The sequence below is a fragment of the Lichenostomus cassidix genome, chromosome 19 (assembly GCF_008360975.1).
Source record: "Lichenostomus cassidix isolate B80296 chromosome 19, HeHo_3.0, whole genome shotgun sequence".
In the NCBI taxonomy this organism is placed as follows: Eukaryota; Metazoa; Chordata; class Aves; order Passeriformes; family Meliphagidae; genus Lichenostomus; species Lichenostomus cassidix.
The window spans coordinates 3,429,120-3,451,060 of NC_139499.1; the positions used below are offsets into that span (position 1 = coordinate 3,429,120).

Genomic DNA, 21,941 nt, shown 5'->3' on the forward strand with positions numbered 1-21,941 from the left:
TAATTTTGGACCTTGAACTCTTACTGAAAGCAGGTTATTGTATGATCACTGGTTGCAGTGGACTGAGTATAGCTTGAGTTTGGTTGTGATTGCCTGTTTTAAGAGTATGGAAACTGTTCACCACTGTCCCACCTGCTTTCATTGCTGCTGCTGAGAAAGCTCTAATGATGGGGGAAGCAGAGGAAGGGCAGCCCTCAGCAAATTAACAGTGTCATGTGTGGTCCTTTAACAGTCCCTTTGATTTTGTGTGTCCAGAAGCTCCTTTTTGTTTATCATTGTGCTGGGTGTTGCATGATTGCATTGGAAGGCAAACACAAAAAGTGACAACTCATGCTTTTGTTTGTTAGTGTTTGTTTCAATAAGCACATCTGAGGTTTAAGCTCAAAATTTATTTGGAATTGGATTTTGGAACTCTTTTTCCTCCTTCCCTCCAGGGAAGCCAGCAAACAACACAACCCTGCAATAAACAGAAGAAAAGTAAAAGGGGAATACTGATAAAAATGGTTTTTAGCTTGGCTTTTTGTGGTAACACAATCCCAAACCTCCTCATGTAGGCCCCAAAATAGTTGTTGCCTCTTGGGAGAAATAGATCTGTGTGATCCTTTTGTTCTGTTATAAAAGTAGCAATAGATGTGTGGATTTGCTCTGTAAATACTGCTTACCATGGTGCCTCCCTAAATGGACCAGCTTTCTCCAGGATTTATCCACTGGCGTAGTTTTCCTGTTCCTTACTTTTTGTGCTTGTTGTACAATGAATTAGGCTGTATTCTTCCCTGTATATAAAAAATTCTTAATTTGGTTCATGTCTGAAATGTCTATCGTTGTCTTCACGGGATTTTTACTAAATGAAGGAGAAGTTCCTAATATTGTTGATGATGAGAGAATAGAAAAGATCTTAGTTTGAATTTGATTCTGGTTTTGGGGTTTGTTTTCTTTTGTTTCTTGACATACATTGTTTCTTTTGGGAAGTAAATGCTGTTACCTTGTACTTCCTTATGGAATTCTGGTGATAGTTGGAGATGGCACTAGACAAAACTGGAGTCTGATATTTACTGGCAGTTATCCTCCTGATTCCACTTTTTTATCAACAAGGGAGCAAATAAACCTGATTTGCTTTTCTTCAGAGGTGATTGATGAACCCCCTGTTGCGAGCTATTATCCTGTTAACAGTGTCTTTCCTGGAGTTTTTCTCCCAGTTTTTATACTGATGCACAAGTACTGAGTTCTCCAGCAGCAAAAGCAGGAGCTTACTAAGTTGTGTTTTCTATGACATTTCTTTCAGGGGTATTTGTATTATAATTGGATGGATTTGTGGTTAATTACAAGTTTATAGCTCCTGTATTTAAAAGAACAGTGTTCCCTAGACTTTCATTACTGTTTCTGCTCCTGCCAGATCACTGTATTGAATGTGACACTAGACCAAACAAGTTGTTTTATTAATTTAAAAAAAGATGTGTTGGACTTTTGGAATGAAACCACCTCTTCGAGGTCTCTCCAGTTAAGCATATATTTCTTTTCCAGAACAAGTTGAGTGACATTGAACACTGTGGGCTATGGGATGCAAGTGTATGAATGGGATGTGTGGTGAAATGGGACATATCCTGGTGGTCTCTGTGCTGCTGGACAGTGTCCAAGGCCAGCAGCCTGCCAGCTATATGCCTTGGAGGGCTGTGGCAGGACCAAAGAGAGGATTTAGCACAAAACAGCCACACCTCAGAATACCAGTGCTAGATTAAACATGTCAACTCCCCTTCCTTTCAGAATGCCTTAATACTTCTGAGACACCAGGGAGAGGAGCATTTGTTGACCATAGGTCAGCAGGCTCCAGGGCTGTTAAATGAGACTGGAATTGATGGTGGGGAATTTCCAAATCTGGTTAAACTCTAAGGAAGATGATGTGAGAAACACCCTGGAACTTTCACCCAAAATAAGAGTTGATCAGCCTGGGAGCTTCATTGCACTGGCCGGCAAGTTGTCCAGCCTGCTGAAGCCTCACTGTTCTGGAAGGTGCAAATTACAGGGTTGATGTTAGTACATGGCAGGATTTGGTTATTGCTTACAGTGGCTGCTCCTGTGAGAGGAATACCACGAGGTGAAATCAATGACTGTAAGCCTTAGGACAAATATTCAGGCACATGACTTTAATTTTCTTACTGCAGCCAAATTCTTTCATGTGGTTTACACTGGAAGTGTTCAAGGCCAGGTTGGACAGGGCTTGGAGCAACCTGATCTAGTGGAAGTTGTCCCTTCAGGCCCATGGCAGGGGGTTGGAATGAGATGAGCTTTGAGGTCCCTTCCAACCCAGGCCTTTCTATGATTCTATGATTTGTACTTACAGAGCCACTCAGACTGAATGTGAAGTTCTTAACCTGCTTCTTTGACCGTGTTTTTCAGCTTCCACAGGGATTTAAGTTTGCTGCAGAGATGGAGGGATATATAGATTCATTCCTGAGTGGCTGTGATGACCCAGAGAGGCAGCTGGCTGTGATCATGGGCTTCTCTACCCTTACCAATCAAGGGAGGCCAGCGTTGTTGAGTGCTTCCAGGGTAGTCAGACACCTGCAGGCAGAGGCCTTGCAAAAATACATCAGCTGGCTCAAAGACATGTTCCTCAGGCCAGACTTGGACTGTTGTTTAGACTTCTCAAGTAACCGGCAAAAACAGAAATGGGAAAATGCAGACACGTGAGTACATGGGTATTGCACCTTCCCCTCAAGGTTTGCTGGTTCCCTTTGCCATGAGTTGACAATTGTTTATTTCCTCTGTCTTGGAAAGTTTAGCCCCAGCATCTGACTCTTTGGAATAAAATTCAATTCTGCAAATTGTACAAGCATAGTGAGAACCAGCCAGCCCACCCAAAGCAGACGGGATCACCAAAAGAGTCTTTTCTTTTTCTAGCTCTGACAATTGCTTTGGAGAATACATGCAGTGGTTTCCTCTTTCACTACAGCTTCTTAGGTCTTTGTAGGAATTGTTCCTCTCTTTTATCTGTATATTAGACACACTGTTACTCAGGGCAGGTTTTGTGTTACCTGTGCACCTGTAAGTGTTGCTCTGCTGACTGTTGCAGTTCTTGAAGTGCTTTTTGCTCACCTGCTGACTCTCTGTCGGATAAATAGATTGCCTTTTGCATAGTAAAAGCCAAACTTGAGAAGATTATATCTCTTCTTTTGTACCTGTTGCTTTATTACTACGTAACTGCCAATTTTAGTGTAAAGCCCCTAAAATCTGAAAGTCACCTCTTGATGCAGTGGATTGTGCAGTGTGTAGTTATGCTGGCTTAGTGTTCAAAGTGCTGAGTGTGCTCACCTTCTTATTCACAGAGCACAACAGAAGATTGTTCGATTGAGAAGATGGATCATCCACCGACTGGTTAACATCACTGAAAGTGCAGCAAAGAATGGAGAGAGCCTTGTGATGGACATAGTGAGGTGAGACTGATGTTAAGACACATGTGCCTGGGATAATTCTGTTTGGCTCAACAGCAGTATTCCAGATAAGCTGTCCTCATGACATTAGGCAAATCCAGTAGTAGAAATGGTCCATAATAAATAATTTAGGAGACTAAATTTTGATTTCAAAGTACCTTCTGCATAATTGGACTAACCTGTGTCATAAGTAGTTGGCATTTAATATCACATTAGTCCCATTCCATTTGTTTTCAATAAATTTTCCATTCCTACTTGCCTAAACTACTTGAAGATATTACTTGTAACATCAGATCTTAATAAGTATTTATCTGTCTGTTAAAGTGTCTTGGAGAGTATGACCCACATCTGACAGTCTGAGTATTGTGTTTCATAGCCTTAAGTGTTGGTGCTCCACTTTCGTGACGTCTTGAGCATCTTTTTCTCTTCTTTACCCTGTGTATCTGGAGAAAAGGCTCTTGTTGTACATAGTGCCTTTTTTCAGTGCTTGGACTTCCTTGAACGTGGCGCTGTTTGGTTTGCACACATGGGTTGATTTTGCTTTGTTATGACCAATCTGGGTTTTCATTTTGTTTCTATTTCTGTCTATTGTAGGTTTTGCTTCTTCCATGCTTTCTTTGTTGCTAAGAAAAAGAATTCCCATATAGCTGAGGCGAGTGTCCTTCCATCAGAGCCCCTAACTGAACGGGATCATACGGAGACAGAAAACTACTTCTTTGGGTAAGGATTTGCTTGCATGCTTTAAGGTTGGAAATTTCTCTTTTTTCTTGAGGACAAGATTAGTTTGTGAACTGCAGGGCAAGAAATTTGGAATACTAGGCTGCTATTGGAGCATTTCTTTGACCCCAGCACCAGGGAATGGCTTTTTTTAAGGAGATCCTGGATGAATTTTTTGGAGATCTATGTTTTGTCCATGGCAAATCTGATGAGTATATGTGAGATGATATGGCAGGTGTGGAGTTGAGCTCATACTGCTTTTTCTGATAATATTTCCACTGCCTCTGTTGTAAGCTGGAAGGGGAAGGACCCAAGAGGGAGGTGCTGGGCTTGTGCTGGTGGCTGTTGGCTTTCTGTCCACTCTGTGTGCAAGGTGCTGGTGACTCCACAGCCCTCCCTATACTAAGGGAAGTACGAGTTGGTAATAGATGTTCTTAGATGACTGCCAGACCTCAGTAGAGGGAAAGCAGAGGACACAGAGTGGGAAACAACAGAGATGAATAGTGTCCTTGAGGGCACCAGATGTGCTTGGGGCCACCAAGACAATGAGCTCTACACTACTATCTTGGGTACATATATGTGGGCTGAAAGTTGGGCACTATCACTTTAGGCTGCATTGAGTGCCCAGAGCTCTGGGATGAGAATACTCTCCTGGTGGGTGTTATTTGAGAAAGTAGGAGCAGGCTGTTTGCTTCCTCTGACATTAACATGCTGGCTGTCTTTCTTTGCAGGTTACTTCAGACATTAAACACCCTGCCTGTTTTGGGGGATACAGCAAAGGCTGCAGCCTTGAGAGAGAAGCACATCCATGGTGTGACTGCAGATGGGAAGCTGTGGATCTTTCTCCTTGTTGAGTACGCCAACAAGCTGCTCTCCAGTGAGCATGTCAAAGCTGTGAAACCTTTTAGCAAGGAACAGAGGGATATCTGGGAGAGGTGAGAAGCTTGGGAAACTGGGTGCTGGGTTGGTGAAGTGAGAAAGGTGAAGAAGCCCTAGTCTTAGTTTCTCTTTGGGACAGTAAAAGAGACGTATTCTCTTTGCCTCCTGCTGTTCTGGCTGCTGTAGCATTGCCATTTAACAGGCAGTGGCAGTTCCTTTTCTTCCCTCTGAGTATCCTGCACCCATGGCTGTGTTTCAGAGTGTCTTTCTGTTTCTTTTCACCCCATTCCTTTCTTCTTCTTCCTTCCACATGTTAACTGTGTGATAGCCATGTCCTCTTCTATTTTTGGTCATAGTCCCTCTCCCAAACAGGATAGTAGTTCCGCTCATCTTTTCTCCTAATAATGCCTGTACAAACTTCTCAGTGACTCTTTTCTGAGTTTGATTTTCCATAAAGGTCTAGCCTTGGCTGTGGTATTGGGAATGTAGTCTGTGCACAAGTGCAGTTTTTTTTTATAACCCACAGTCAGTGAGGTACTACTATTGGGTTAAGAATGTGTACTATAAGTGTATAATGCCAATAAATTAAATGTCAAGTACACAAAACAGTACTGTAATTTTGCTCATTTTTTTAGTCTGATCATACAAGAAGATTTGCTGTTGTTAATTGTGAAAAACTTAGACAGATTTCTTTCTTCAGAACACTTCAGTCTGTGAAGAATCTACAGAAGAAGGAAAACAAATCAGATAGTGCCAAAGTTGGTGCTTTCCAACAACTTCTGCTTTCAATGGCCATTCATCTTTTCAAGGTAAGACCTCTGAAGAATATTTCTGTAGTATAAAATAGGCTGATAGCTGGGCTTTCTGAATGCCAAGATGGGGAGTTTCTCTCTGTTCAGAGATCCAGCATTTCAGAACCTCTGGCTTCTGAAAATGAGCAACTGGCAGCTAATAAACTGTGATTATTACACTGCCTGTAGACATGTAGGGTGCAAAGCTTGGCCTGAGCATTAGTTCTGCAATCTGCATTTGCTGCTGATTGGACCAATCTTTACTTAATTTCATGGGTTTTTTTCTGCAAAAGAATTGTAGTAGGTGATTGTAATATTTGTACCTGTTTAGTAGTCCTTAGATTTGAAGCAGATTCCTTCTGTTGCTGTTGGTAGTGGGGAGTTCTGAACCTGTTTGTCTGCTTGTGATCAAACAGAATCAGTCTGAAACAGTGGATGTTTTGAGCGACCTTCTGAGCTGCACAGAGAGGGCTTTCAGTAAAGAAGGCAAGAAGAAAAAGACTGGTGAGTCCTTCCTACAGAAAGAAGGGGAATGGGATTGTTAGTGGTCTGTCAAAGACAGATGGCAGTTCTGCATTAGTGGAGCACTCTGCATTGGTTCTGGCTTGATGCACACGCCCCCAGGAGAATCCCTTCTTCATTTTCTTTCCGTGCATTTCTAAGTCTCCTGCTCCAGCTCTCTGTCTGTCTCCTCAGTGAGTTGTGTTCCTCAGAAAGGAGAGCTGAGCTCCACAGCTGCTCTTGTTTGGCTGAGCACTCCAAAGAAGTTCACTCTTCTTGAGCCCTTGTTCGGTGTGGGCCATGAGCTTGGCTGAACTGGTGGTGTCTGCCTGGCAAAGCTGTAGGCTTGAATACCCAGCAGGCAAGAAACATGTTTTCTTCACAGCTTGACTTCTGAGCAAAGTGAATGTGTCCTGTGTGTATACACAGAATGTTTGGAGATGGAGGCTGGTCCTCGTTTAGGGCCTGTGGACTTGACCAGGAATAAACTTGGCTTGGTCTTTTATTTCCTCTCCAACTGTGGTCTTGTTCTGAAATCAGTGTAAATCAATTTGAGGGCACTGTGAAAATAAAAGCTGTAATTCTTTGGTGGTTTGGTTGGTTGTAGATCAGGATTCCCAAGCCTTTGGACTAAAGGACAAATTTCAAATGCCATCACATTTCATGGGCTGCCGTGACTTCTAATTTCATTGGAAACACTATAAAATGCATATACTTTTGCTGACCACCTGCTGATCGCTTTAATGTGGCCAAGTAGGTGTCAGGGGACTTGCAGAACTGTTAATCTAAGTAATGATTTAATAAATAGTACCTTTTGTTACCTGGTAAGGCTTTGCACTGATCAAAAGACCATTTCAGTCATCTTTCTCCCTGTGGTTTGTAGCATTCTGGTCTGTGTTGCTGAGTGGTTACTTTTAAGAGTCATCTAGAAGGACTTTATTCCTTGGTGAATTTTTCTGTAGTTTCATACTGATGTACCAATGCCTCTTCCTGTCATTGTTTGTTTGTTCCTGTGCAGACAACACAGAGCCAGGATGGGTTGAGGTCATGGTGGAAATCCTTCTCTCCCTTCTTGCCCAGCCCAGCCTCCTCTTACGTCGGATTTCCAAGAGTGTGTTTGTATGGATCTGCCCTAACCTGACCAAGAGGGGCTTGCAGCTGATCCTGGACGTAAGTGAGGCACTAGTAGGGGACCTTGTATATCTGCCTGTCTCGTCCCTAACAGATGTATATACAAGCATGTCTTGATTTTGGGTTTAATTTAAAGTCTACTTGATTTAGGACATGTCTGATGATGTGTGCTACTGAATTTGAACTGCAGTTTGGAGAGAGTTGGGGCTTTTTTTTTGGCTGGGGGGAGTTTTTGTTGGGGTTTTTTTGTTTGGTTGTTTTTTTTACAGGAGCCTGAGATGTGCTAACTTTAAGCTGTATTATTTGGTAGTTTTAGGCTGAAAAATTCCTGGGTCAGTTTATATAACTCATAGATTTTATATGTGAGTATAAATGGTAACACTTCCTTTTTTTCTGGAAAGGTGCTTTTTTCATAGAGGTGCTAAAAATAAGTGACACCAAAAATCTGAATTGGTCAAACCACTGAAGAAGGGTGGTGTCTACTGAGAAAATAATGTGTGGATTGCAAAGATGGGCTGTCAGGTACTTTGTGATGAGCCTAATAGTTAATTTGTAACAAACCAAGATGAGCGATGCCACCAGCCTCTTTGGTTTTCTCCACCTTTTTTGTTACTTACCGAAATAACTTGGCATGTTAACAAGCAGAAGTTTAATGCCCTCAGTTAAAATTTCCTTATTCAGCTGGTTTGCTGTACTGAAATTTCTGTCTGTTGTACACAAGAAATGCCTCTAAACAAAACACTGAAAAAACACAAGTCTCTTTTGTTTTTGGTAGGTTTTTGACCCTAACCAAGAGGAAAATGAAGAAAGTGCAGTCGTCGTGATGGAAGAATCGAACAAGAAGACAAAATCTGCTCAGGACACGGTAATTGTGCCATTGCCAGTGACAAACACTCTTCATATCATCAATGTTTAATGTTTCTTCTAAACGGTAGTAATAGATTAACATAATTTCTCTACTTGAGGAAAACGGCTGTCACTCTATTAAGGTTTATTTTAAAGGTGCAGCACACAAATGGCTTGTTGGAAGTGCATGCCTGAGACTCTTGGCCTGCTGTCGTAGGTGTGGCAGATTGAATAGATGCCTTTCTGAGAAGAAATAGCTGCATCCTGAAAGGAGTACAGGCCTCTCCTTTTTGCAGCCACAGACAGAATCGTGACTGTGATGCACAGCCAGCTGGATTCCAGGTCTCACATTTTTAAGGACTGTAGAGATTCAAGGCACAAAGCATTACAGGCATCAGCAGAGAGAAGAGTCAGATGGGAGCTGTTCCTTGGAAGCTTCTCTTTGATACTTATTACATATGACTGAGAAGTCTGTATTAAGTTCCACTTTTAGCTCTTGTGGAGACCTGTTATTTGAGGTGTCTGTACTTGGATCTGAGGGCTGCAAGGAAGGCAGTAGGAGAGGGGAGGCTTGAGGTTTTATTTCTGAACAGTGACACATGTGAGAATTGAGTTGGGCTTGTATGGTGAGCTCAGGAGATGAACTTTTCTTCCTCAGGATGAGGAAGGAAGCGAGGACTCCTCAGATGAAGACAGCACTGACAGTGGAGATGAGGAGAATGAAGAAGTTGATGATAATTTTCGGAGTCAGCTGATGAAAGTTCTCCAAGCAGGGAATACTGTGGTATGTTTTCATTTCCTACCTTGATACACATACCAGGAGGTTGGGGTGGTGAGAGATGATCTAGTAACCCACATCCTGCCTGAACTCACACAGTCACAGCCCTGGCAGCCATCTTTGTATGGCACTTGAAACAGCTCAGGATCTTAGGTGAGTTGTGGGAATAAATCACTCGTTCTTTTATTTATTGTTAGTATGTTTTGAGCACTTTAGCTTTTCCAGTCTAGCCTGACACAGCTTGTGCTCCTGCCTGTAATAAATGAGATTGATGTGAACTAAAGCACTCAGATACTGCTAAGTGTGTTGGCTGCCTGTGTGGGGGACTGTTCCCAAAAGGCCACTCTGGAGACTTACTGTAGCAGTGATAGAGTTTGGTTTAATGATTCCAATAAAGACATAGCAACATATGAACCTCTTTACTCAAAGAGGAGCAGCACAGGGGGAGTCAGGTCAAAACCTCAGCCTCTTTTCTCTCCTTATCCTCTCTACAGGAGAGTACTGTGCAGCCAGGGTTACCTGATGGGAAATATAAGTGAGATTTCTCATGGGCTTGAGCTTTTGTGTTCCCTCCCTACAGTGTAATGCTGGGGTAGCTACATCCCTACTTAAATCTGATCTTGGCTCTGGTTCCCTCCCTGATGTCTTTTTGAAGTGTATGAGTTGATGTGTTGGGTTTTGTCTTCTAAAAACAAAAGGAAGGAGATAAGAGTGATGAGGAGCTGGATGACGAGGCTATGATGGCTCTTGACAAGAACATCTCAGCCCTTTTTGCTGAGCAGCAGAAACGGATCCAGGCGAAGAAAGACGAGAAGGACAGAATGCGGAAAGAGAAGATCCTACGGAGGGATTTCAAGACTAAGGTGGGAGAGAAGTGTTTGGTGTGAAGACCTCTGCCTTAGTAGCATGTTAGTCAAAACCTATGCATGCCATGAGCTACCTAACACTGATCAGCTTGGACATTCACATATGTCATGAGCTCCTGGAAGCTGGGACTGGATTGTTCTGGCTTTATCCAGCACCTGGCACAGCACTGTGGGGATCAGTGACTGGGGCTTCACAGGCCTGTTTGAAAACCAGGATTGTGCTGTCAAGAAGTGCACTGTGGTTTTCGTCTGCTGATCTGAATTGCTTAAATTTATAAGATCCTTCCCTGCAGCTACCCAAAGATGCCTGTCAATTTTTGTAAATTGGACAAGCTTGGTGTTCTTTAGTGAGACAAGCATAAATTGCCTCGGGTCATTTTGTAACGTAAGCTTTTTTTGGCTTGTGCTGGTAAAATCGGGGGATTGTGATGAACCCCCTGGTTGTGACTGTAATGCTGAGTTCAGGCCGCCTGGTGTCAGCATGGACCTTCTGGGACATTTCAGCATCCAGGGACAGCTCCAGCCACTCCCAGACAGAAATGGGAGTCAGGAATCAGGTTAGCCAAGGTGAAGGTTGAACTCTGAAGTCAGCCAGTGGCTCGACTGCATTTCTCTTCTATGCAAAGGCTGATTTTATGCTAACGCACTGTCTGGAATTCAAGGGGGGCTTGCAGGGGTGAGAGCTGTCAGTCAGTGGTTCTAACATGTTAGAGTCTGCAGGTCTGGCCAGGTGACATTGATTCTTGTAACTGTTCTTTATAAATGGTGTCACTGCATGAAATAGTTGAAACCAACAGACAACTCTCAGCATTCAGTTTCAAATTTTAATTTTCAGTTTCCCATGCCCTAACAGTAAAATAATACCAGAATGTGTTCAAATCTCAGCTGCAAATAATTTTCTTCAGCCCCCTCCAGCTGCTCTGTAGCCTACTGGTAGCTGCTCTGGGTAGATCCATCTTATTTCCCTATCTGCTGTAGTTCTCACATCAGTAACTCTGTGTTTGCAGGTGTTGGATCTGATTGATGTGTTCCTGGTTAAGCAAGCAGAGAACCCCTTGGTGTTTGATATCATTGAGCCCCTGCTTCAACTGATTGAACAATGCATGAACTCAGGCTCTGACAAGCAGGAGGTTGACTTCCTCCAGAAAACAGCCAGTATCTTCAAGTAAGTGTCCTTAGACCTTCAGATAAGACAATGGCTTTTGATAACCAGCTGTGGTATTGGTTGAATGCCTGCATTTGACGTTTCTGAGGTTTCTGAAGGCTATTGTTTCTGAAGGCAATTGCTATGCTTATAGATTGTGTAGGGTTAGATTACCAGCACCACACACATACACAGTGCTTAGTCATAACCTGCAGGAAAGGAATTATGATCTGGGTTTTCTAGGCTAAAGGACTTCAAGTGTCAAGCCTGTTTGCAGGTGGAAACCTCAAGAGCAAACATAGGTATTGCAGGTATGGAGCCATGTCACTGCATGCCTCCATGGGCCTCTGACCTCTGAGTCAGACCATGCAACAACTCCCAGGGCTTACTGAGTTGCTGCTGTGGCTGGAATAAACTCTTAACAAGTTATTTCTGAGACAGGCAGAGGCCAAATTCTCTGTTCAGGGCCAGAAATGAGGTATGATAGCAGCTAGACAGACAAAATGCATGGTGTGTCGCATGTGCCCTCTGTGCATCACTTCTTGACATTCTCAGCACTCTCTAAAGCATTTTCAGTGCTGCTCTCTCACCCCAGTTGAGAAGCAGTTGTGAAGTAACAAGGTTTGAGTTCCCTTTGTGGGAACTCTGAAGGAAAGTCCTCTCTGATGCCTAAATAGGTGCTTGAAGGTGAAGAGTGGTAAGTGTCCTCACCATTCTTGCCACAGCAATGTGCTACCCACAGTTAGCATTGTTTGTTATCACTCTGTGTGTTCTGGTTTTGTTCTCACTCACCCTGATAAGGTGATAAGTGTTCCTGTCCATCTGTTCCCCAGAGCTCTCTCTGTAGGTAATGATTTTGGGTTTGTTTTAATGCTGTGCAGGAACTCACTGTGCCGCAATAAGCAGTATTGCAAGAGAGTGGCCTCTCTACAAGAAGATGTGCACTCTTTAGTGCAGAGACTTGTCAAGAAAGCCTGCAAGCACACTGACTCTGCAGTGGCTCTCTATTACTTTAGGTGAGTGTTCATAAGGAGCATCTCTGCTCCTCTCAGATTCTGTAACCATCTTTGCTACAGAATAAGCTGCCTGCACCACTTGGCCTCTGCGCTCAGGTGGCTTTGCAGTGGCAGTGGGGCACTGTGTAAGTGCTGTGTTCTCCCCTTGTCTTTTATAGTGCCTCATTATACCTGCTCAAAGTGTTGAAAGGAAACACATCATCAACTCTTCCTCCCCCTGAGCCAAAGAAACAGAGTGACAGCAGAGTGAAGCAGGCGTGTCAGGTAAGACACAAAGCTGCTCCTGAGGATGTGTTTTTTTTGTCAGTAAAGCTGCATTACCTGATTTTGCTGAGTGGGCTAAGTTTATGGAAAAACTATAGAAGAAATTTCTTACAGTAAATATATGCATGGAAGGAGGAGTAACTTTTTTTCCCAAGCAGACATGTGTGTCAATTAAGTCCTAAGCAGAGACACTCAACTAGCAAAACTGAGGTCTCATATTTCAAGACCCATCTGCCTTGTTCCACTTTAGCTTGTGTTTAGCTACAGTACCGCTGAGAGTTTGACCTGAGAACAGAACACCATCTTAACATGCCTTTAGCTTTCCATGGGGCCATGGAAAAATTCCTTGGGCAGAGGTTCACTGTTGTGAAGATTACAGCATTTTCCTCCTGGGCCCTAATTTTTCATTCTTCTCAAAGAGCAGTACAGGAACAGTCAGGAACGTTGGGATGCAGTGCTCCATACTTGGCACTTCAATGACTGCTGTTTAGATCCACATAGCCTGTGCAGGTCTTAACTGGTTGCTGTGTGTCTGGGATTCTTGTTCCCCACCAGAGGGGGATATTGGAGCATGGACGGAGTTCTGGGATTGCTGAGTACCTGATCAGTGCTAGGGCTTGTCTACTGTGTACCTACTAAGTCCAGGACATAGCTGCTAAGTATATATATAGATACAGATATGCACATACACTAACATCTACAGATTCAAATAGCTCTACAGCTGAAAACACCATGTGCACAGCCTGGCTGCTGCAGGATGGGCTTGGAGTGAGCCTCATGTGTTAGACAAACCTAGAGCAGAGCCCCCACACTACTTGCAATGTGCATAGTCTTACTATGAACCTGTGCTGCCCTTCAGTGACAATGTCATATGACTGTCAGTGCCTGGGAGAGTATATTTGGGGCCCACTTGGTTGTTTCTTCATGGTTCTGTGTCGTATCTCAAGTATATTTAGTTGTTGGAAAAAATCTGTCAGAACTGATGAAAAATAATTTATTCGTTGTTAGTGGTTCATTCTTGTGTTTCAGCAGAAATGCTTTTGTTCTGTTTTTTCCCTACAGCTTTTGAACCCAGGTTGTTTGAATGTGGAGAAGGTGGCTGATATCTATCAGCAGGCATTGACCCAGTTCCTCAGTAAAAGGAACAGTCCCCTTACATGCTCCATGTTCCATGATCTCTTCAAACGCTTCCCAGTAAGTGCTGCTGACTGTGTGCTATGTTGTTTTCTGCTGACTCCAAAGTATGGTTACAATTCTGGGGAAAGTAGGGAGAGAAACTGCTCTGCTTTATTGAATGCTTTTTAAACTGCTGTGAGGCTTTCTTGGATCTTCATCTGCTCAGACTCTTAATACTGCATGTTTTTATAGCAACACTGCAGGAGGCCAGGATCTTATTTATGGTTTGGATTGGGATACTGCATGGAGAAAGCAGGTGAACAGAAGGCTGCTCTTTAAAGCATGGCCTGAGAAGCTCTAATTTTTTACCAGTATTCAAGACAACATAGATGATCAAGGTTTACACAAAGGCAAAACAGATCACCTTGTTTAAATAGCCAGTGCAGCTCCTGTCCAGCTCTGCTCCAGCTGCATGCTCAGTTTCTCAGTTTTCTTTCAAGAAGGCTGAGGAGTGTAAAGTCTAATTGGAATCTAATCTCCAAGCCTGATATTCAAACAGTGCAAGTGTCTGAAATGTTTGAGGTATTTCCTGCAAGCTTGACCTATGCCTGGGGCTGGTCTCCACTATGAGGACAGCCAGTTTTCAAGAAACAGGCCTTGGGCCTGCATGTCATACAATTCTGCAGGGATTTTTAGGTCAGAGCAAGCTAGAGACAGCTGCCAGAAGCCCTTTCTCAAAACCTTTTAGAATTGATGTCTGATGTGAGGGTGGGAGGAGATGTAGGCTTGTGTAACTGGGGGAGGATGCTTTCAGATTCTGAGGGAATCCATCCAGGAGAGAGCCTCTGCTTGCCAGGTTTCTTAGGACACCAACCCACGATGCCTCCTACTTGAGTTTGAGAAATGGAGGGAGAGCAGGGTTGTGTGTTGCCCACATGGATGGCAAACTTAAGACCCCATCTGCAGGATTCTAGAGCCTGTGGATTCCATGTGAATGTTCCTTGCAGAAATGTCTTTTAAAATCACTACATCCACATGCCTTCTAAATTCCTCCAGGGATGGTGACTCAACCTCTTCCCTGAGAAGCCTGTGCCAGTGCCTAACAACCCTTTCAGTGAAGAAATTTTTCTTAATACCTAATATAAACCTCCCCTGGTGCAACTTTAGGCCTTTTCCTTTTGTCCTGTCATTTGCTCTCTGGGAGAAGAGCCCAACCCAGCATGTTCTTCTTTGCCTGGGACTGGGGCTCTGCACAAAGTGAACCTGCACTACATAAAGTGTCAGCCAGATGCAGACTTTAGTCATCAGTAGGCAGAACACTGGGGGTGAAAAATACTTGCCTGATTTTTCCAAGTGAATAGAAGTGTTTTGCTGCTGCTTTTTGTTGTGATCAAGATTTCACTCAGAGCTGGTGTGAGCAAAGCTGTTAATTTTCAAATAAGCTGTTGCTGATTTCTGGGCACTTCTCTTTCTTGTGGCATTTTCTTCTTACTCAAGAGGCTGTGTAAAATATAGGCTGTTTTGCTTGAAAAACAAACCTGTCTGTCAGCAAACCACTAATAAGAGACTGTCTTTCTTTTTTACAGATCATGTGTAAACCATTAGTAGGTACTCTTGTTGAGTTTATCACAGCAGCAACCAGGCAACATCAGCAGGTAAGAATGAAAGTAAACAAACAAAGCTGTATTAAACAGTCAGTCAGAGAAGTCATGGCAGCTCAGATTATTTTTAATATGTTTATAATATGCCATTAGAGCTGCCCAGTCTTGGAAGTGGCTTCTGGGGGGGCAGAGCTTTTGCAAAAACTGCTTTGCTGCTTTGGGTCTGTAACTGGAGTTGTGGAAGTGTCACACAGTATATCCACAATCATGGGGATTCTTTGATAGCATCTCCTTTAAAAACTGCAGCTTTCAGGGTTGAGGGCTGATTGTGGTAGGGGTTGACTCCAGTCACTTATTCCTTGATTACTTCCTTCTTGGTAAGATGTTCCTCAGTATTAATAGAGCATGTTGTAATCCCTGCCTCCTCATGCTGCCTCGGGGTCACGTTTTTGAATCTGTTCTGTGCCTTGCTAGCTGTCCTGCATTTTCTAGGCCATGTGCTGCTGTATTTAGTTAAAAACCACCTGTACCACAGATCTGATTTTTGATGGTTGATTGCCTGTGTCTAACACAATTAATGGAGCCTTATCAATAACACATTGCAGGGTGATTGCACAGTTCAGTGTTGCTGGTGCAGAGAACGAGGCCTGTCTGGATTTTCACTGCAGTGGAGGGGCCTTTCACACAGTTAATAACCAATCCCCTCTAGGCCAGTAGCACTGTCTCAAAGTTTCCCACCCCCCAGCTCTACCCTGTGTCTGTCCCCTGCAGAAGTGCATCCTTGATTGATCTTTCTGTTTCATAAATAGCTGTTTTATTGTCTCTGATCATTGGAGGGAATGTGAAGGGGTAGGTATGTGTTTGCAGTAGGGCTGCTTTACATTGTCACTGTAAATTGCAGTTCAGATTATTGTACCCAACAGGAGTGGCTTTGATTTAAAGAAGAACAACAAAAAAAGTGGGAATTAAGCTGTTTATAATGTCAATGGATGGTAATAAGGATGTGTTACACAAATATTGTAAGGCACATACTTGGTCCCATCCTCAAGAGACCAGAACAGCATCCCAAGCAGGCATCTCCATTATGTGGGTATCTTTGCATCTCCACAGGGAATAGCACTGTCCTTCTACTAGGGCTTCCACAGTTATCTGCTCGAGCTTTGTTTGCAGAGCCTGTTTGCCTGTGGGTGGGAGGAGTAGGGGAGGATGTGTGGGAGCTGTGTACAGAACATGTATATACTGCTGTTCAAACAAAGGCACATGGAGAGTGAGCTCTGGAAAGACTGTGGAGCTTGGAATTGTAGCTTTACATTTTTTACACAGTGCTTCCTTTTCAGGAATTCTGGCTTTCCAACATCAAATGTCCAGTTTGTCAGGTCTTCAATTAAGTTTTCCCACTGATTCTCAATGCAAATGTACTTTGGTGGTATCTTAGTGGGTAGGGTAGAAGTCAAGCTAGGTGGGTGTATATGGTGAAGTGATGTGAATAAAGCAGGGGGTCAAACCCTGACACTCTGCCTGCTGTTGTGGGCTGCTGCAGCTCTGTCAAACTCAGTTTCTGGGCTGTGGTAACAGAGAAGATCCTGTAGGAAATGCAGGAGCCATTCAGAGGCTGCTCAGCTGGCACTGGCTTGGAGAAGAACAGTCTGGCCTCTCCAGCCCCAGCCATTTGTCCTGACCCTGGGGACCTCACTGTCTGCCTGCTGCCCAGGTGTTCATGCATTTACGGCACAAAATGGGACATGAGGATGATTTGGCTGAAAACTTATTTTGCTCTTGCACACATACTTTTTTATCCCCTTTTGCCACATTAAAGTTAACTTCACTCAATTCACTTGGTGTTTTTTGGGGCAAGGGAACAATCTGTTCAGGGACAGCAGTGTCTGGGTGAAAGCTGTGATTTGTTTAATCAGAGGCAGTGCTATGATTCATTAACATGAAATTATGGCTTCTGTGAAGTCAGTACAAGAATATTGGAAAGCAGAGACTGTCTGTGGACTGTTGGCTGTAGCTGATGACCCAGGCAACTCAGTCTTGCACTGCTGCAGCCTTTCTGTGCATCCTGTCTCCCTCAGCTGGTCACCTCTAAAGCCGGGAGAAGAGCAAACTCCGAGAGGCAGTGTTGTGTCTTTACAGACAGAGGTGTTTGCAGCTATTGGATGGGTGTTACATGTCTTTCTGGTATAAAATTTTCTTTGGCCTGGGTGATTGTTGTAGAGAAGGGTGTTTTGGAGGTATCCAAAGGTTGCATTTTGATGCAGAACTTAGCAAAAGAAAAGGAAGCTTTAAAACACAACCTTTAGACAGTGTGACTGACACTGTCAGCCCTTTTCCTCTGACACTGTTCCTACATGTCTAAAGGAGCAGTGAGGTTGTTCAGCTCCATGTTGAACTAATTTGTGAGATAAAACAAACAACACTTTGAGGGGGCTGAGAAGTTCTTAAGGCAGTTTTAAGTGTGGCTCACAGTGGTTGGGTTGGTAGATTTTCTTAGCAGTAAGCTCAACCTGTATAACAAGTTTTAAACTGGAAAGGTGAATTTGCAATAGTCTTACTGAGACTGGATCCTGAAGCTTGTACCGGTGGCCAAGTTCTGCTCTGATGTTACTGCTGGGGCACAGATGCCTGCAGGAGACAGTAATGCAGCAGTTTCCCTGGAAAATAAAAGAGATGGAGAGATTGGTGTCATTTATGAGTAGGGGAACAAAGACAAGAGATGTTTTACCAGGGAAGAGGAGTTGTCATCCCACTCTGGATTCATTCAGTACCTGTTTAAACCTCTACACCAGAAAGACACAAGATGAGGATGTGTGTGACAGTGGATCTGCAAAACCACCTTATTTCAGGCAGTTCACACTTCTCAGCTGGAATTCTAACCTGTTGTGATACCACACTGGCTGCAGGACTCTGTGACTCCCACTCTGCAAATTCAAATATATTGTGCCTGTGGCAGCTGCTCCTCTGAATGCTCAGTGATACTGGCTGGTCTGTTTTCAAGCTCTGTGTTTCTTCAAGTGGGAAGTTAAAGTCCCAAACATGCCTGTGTGATAGTTAAAGTGCTTCAGGCTTTAAAAAGATCAACATACTAGTGTTTGGTTGTCACTCATTTATTGAACTGAGAAATCTGGTGGAGTTTGTGATGGTTTGGGGTTTTTTTTGGGTTTTTTTTTTTTTTGTTATTTTTTTCCTCTTGTTTTTTCTTCTGCAGTAGCAGTTGGGCTCTCTTTTATAATCTTTTGTTGATCCTTGCCATCCCATATGTATTTTAAACCAACATATAATGTAAGGCTGTACTGTCTTCTCAGAATATGGCCTGCATCATCCCTGCCACGTGTCCTTGCAGTGTTGTCAGTTGTAGAAAGAAGTGACTAGAAATGATACAAAGTCACTTGATTGCAAGCAGCTACTGTGAAGCTTTTCAAGAGGACCTTTAGTGTCAGAGAAGTGCTCCAAGTTAAAGTAAAAAAAGGAAGAAAGAGGTAAAGAATGACACTGTAGTGCAGTCTAATCTAGGTTGTTGAATGCAGCTCTTCAGACTGAGGTCCTAAGAATCAGTCACACTGTGACCTTCTCCTTGCAGAAATGTCTTCTGTGCTAGGAGAATGGGCAGTGCCCACATCCCAATCTTTGGTACATGCAGGCAGATCTGAGAGCTTTCCCTTACAGACAAGGTGCACATTTCTGGAGTGCAGCAGGCAGGCACAGATCTGCTCCGAGGGTCTCAGGTACAACTGGCAGCTGGGGAAAGAGACCGCAGTGATAACTGGTATGGGAAAATGACAAACCCTCACAAGTGAAGCTTGCATTACCCCTTTCAGTTGTCCTGGTGCTAGTGAATTGTAGTAAGTGTCTAGCACAGATGGTCCCACTGGCAGTGCAATTAGCCAGCAGAATGTGTGTGGTACTGACCAGGGTGGGGGAGGCTTGAGCTGTTTCATGGACAAAGGATGTTCCTGTCAGCCTGATGTCTTCAGCAAGCACTAAACATATTCTCTCAAATTCTGTTTTGAAAAAGACATGTGTGAGCTAGTCCTCACTTCCTCCTTTCTTAGTGCAGTTTGTTCTTACTGCTGTAACTGCTTTCCAGGAGACCTTGACCTTCAAATTACTTCCTTGTGCCTTGTTTCAGTAGGTGCAGTGTTGCTTTTTCAATATGCACGAAAGCTTGGTTTTTTGGTTTGTGCTGATGGAGCATAAACCAGGGATCAAGATGGGTTTAATTTAATGATTGTTGCATGACTCAGCTACATACCAGAACCCTCCTGAGCCTTAGGTGAGGAATGTCTTCCTGGTTTATTTTTAGCTGTATCAGTCTGATGAGCAGAGCTACAGTAACATCTAATTCTGTAATTGTGCAGTCCTGGACTGTCCCTGGGCTGCTGCTATTGCAGCACAAACCCCTCAGTGCTGCACTGGTGACTGTGGTGGGGTTCTCACTGCAGTATCCCTCCATTCTCATATATCAGGACTGGATGAGTCCATGAACTAATGTTTCTACCCTAAAAGCTCCCTCTGAGCCTGAGGATTAGGTGAAGAGGGAAGATGTGTGACTGGTTGTGTTGCAGTACCTAGTTGTGCTGCTGATGCAGGCTCCTGCAGGCAAGGACACCTGCCAGCCCCCAGCTGCAAACAGGCTGAAGCACAGCCTGTCTGCAAGCCTGGCCTGGAACAGCCATGCTTTGCCCTGAGAAGTCCAGCTTGTTGGCCAGCAGTATTGGAACCAGTTTGGAAGGGAGCACTAATAAATGAAACATCACTACTGCCAAGAGTGAGGTGTCTCCATCTCGCTTGTGGCAGACTCTTAAAACCTCTTCTAGCCTGTAACTTTTCCCTAGGATTTACAGAAATTAGTTGATATCCATCCCTTGTTCTTTTCCTTCAGGAAAGGCACTGGGAGTGTACACATCAACACAATTGCTGAGAGCCTCTGCAATTACTTTTGCACTGTGGTCACACATCAATTTGAATACATTCCTGCCTTCTTATTTACATTCAAAGCTATATTGATTGAGGATGTTGCAGTAGCTGGAAGCATAATGAGGCTATATTTGTCCATCAAGTGAGTTTATTTTGTGTGATTTGGCTGGAACTCTGCAGAGCTGATGTAAGTGCAGAGCTGTCATGAAACTAATAAAAGTCATTTTACTTAGTGTGGAAATGAGAATGGGCACTGAGACAGAGTTCAAAATGTCATCTTATGTCATATAGATTCATTAGTATTTCACAAAATGTTTTTATAAAGCTGTCTGTGACAAGGAACCCTTTAAGATCTATCTAGTAGAGAGTATAATTTAGGTAAGTTGCTAATTAATCTTGGTGCTTTGGCAGTCTCCCCAAAGGGATCAAACATATATAGACATAAGTTTAGAGAACTGAACCAGGTCTGTGCCAGGGCTGCCCTCACCAGAAGAATAAAATATGATCCCAAAGTCCTGCCAAAGGGGTCTTGGCTGGTTGACAGTTACCCTTCTGAACAGTTTATGTTCTATGTAAATATCTAAGTTGAAAAGTAATTAAACTTTAATACAGCAAGAGCAGTAAAAGTGCTGCAAAGCCTCAGAAGCCAGCACCCCTCTGTGTGTGTGTTTGGGAGTATTTCACCTCATGCTGGGTGAGATGAATGGATCTCCACATTAATGCACCATGCCCTGCTTGTGTGCTCACAGATAGCTTCCAGCAGGGGGTAGAGGAAGAACTTGTTAAGGAACATTTTGCATAAGCTGTTACTAAAAATGAAGCAAAATAAACCTTCCCAGATAAGAACAAGCACCAGTTCAGCTCTACCTCCTTTGCATCAGGAATGAGCAGTGGGCAGCTGGTGGGAGTTGAGCAGTAGGTTGTGAGTGAAAGGCTCTGTTCCTTCAGAGCATCCTCTGTCCCTCAGCACAGGTCAGACACCCTGTGTGTGTCCTCTGTAGAGGTGTCACTGGTGGACAGACCTTCAGAGGGTGAGTTGTCTGCAGGCAGTGAGATCCAAGTGATGCAGTAGAATTACCTGTAGAATTCATCCAGCAGTTGCCTGTAGAATCCATCCTTTTCATCTTCCTTGGTTCAGAATGTGCCCTATCCTCAGTGAAAAGAAATCATTTGCAGCTGGAAAATCTATGTCAAACTGACATGCCTTGGCTCCAGTCAGTGTCCAGTTCCTGTTTTTGTTTTGTGTAAGGTGAGGGTCAAGGAGAATCTGTGTTTTTTTAAGGTGAAGCTGAACTATGGGTGGGCTCTTGGGGGTATTTTGATCTATTTCATCATGAGCCAGCAAAGCCCTGTGACATGAACTAGCTCTAGGTATGTAAACTGTCCACTGAAGTTGAAGGGGAAGCAGTTCAATGCCTAATTGCTTTGCTGGGTCAGAGCCAGAGTGCTCTACGTTTTTGTGTGGAGATTTTTAATTCCCAGACCTTTAGGATGGTTGTGCTTGTGGATTATTGCATCCCAGTGTTTCATTTTTGAGAGTGTCTCTTACACTGGGATTGCTCAAAGAAACCATTTTCCTTTGGTGAGCTGGAGGACATTGACAGCATCTATAAATAGTCTCTGATGTTCTTTGGAAAAGTGTCTGGTGCCACAGCAAATGTGTCTCCCTGAGGGAACTGCTTTCTAAGCTGTGTTTCTCTCTTACTTGTGTGAGATGGTTGAAAATTTAAAAAGGTCTGTTTAAATTTTTCAGGTGCTCCTGACTGCATTTAAGCTGCATGCTCAAAATCCCATGGCATGACTTTTCACTTGTGTTTGCATTGAGAACTTTGTGTGCTCAGGGTGTATTTCAGTTGAATGTGGGACTCCTGTCACTGAACCTGCAGGGTCTCTTGGGAGCATCATGCACGTTGTGAGCTGTTTATGTTTATTTTTCCTTCATAAAG

The 21,941-nt window shown here is 43.5% G+C and overlaps 1 protein-coding gene across 1 annotated transcript in view; it reads left to right on the plus strand.

Moving 5' to 3' along the window:
* MYBBP1A (MYB binding protein 1a) overlaps positions 1-21,941 on the plus strand; it is a 53,087-nt gene that overhangs the window by 4,654 nt on the left and 26,492 nt on the right. Inside the window, exons 9-23 of the mRNA XM_085078822.1 lie at positions 2,395-2,684; positions 3,324-3,431; positions 4,023-4,148; positions 4,877-5,080; positions 5,725-5,833; positions 6,232-6,319; positions 7,335-7,486; positions 8,223-8,312; positions 8,952-9,077; positions 9,770-9,934; positions 10,945-11,102; positions 11,963-12,097; positions 12,256-12,361; positions 13,424-13,555; positions 15,064-15,132. Coding sequence (XP_084934948.1) covers positions 2,395-2,684; positions 3,324-3,431; positions 4,023-4,148; positions 4,877-5,080; positions 5,725-5,833; positions 6,232-6,319; positions 7,335-7,486; positions 8,223-8,312; positions 8,952-9,077; positions 9,770-9,934; positions 10,945-11,102; positions 11,963-12,097; positions 12,256-12,361; positions 13,424-13,555; positions 15,064-15,132 — 2,058 coding nt within the window. The remainder of the gene's footprint in view (positions 1-2,394; positions 2,685-3,323; positions 3,432-4,022; positions 4,149-4,876; positions 5,081-5,724; positions 5,834-6,231; positions 6,320-7,334; positions 7,487-8,222; positions 8,313-8,951; positions 9,078-9,769; positions 9,935-10,944; positions 11,103-11,962; positions 12,098-12,255; positions 12,362-13,423; positions 13,556-15,063; positions 15,133-21,941) is intronic.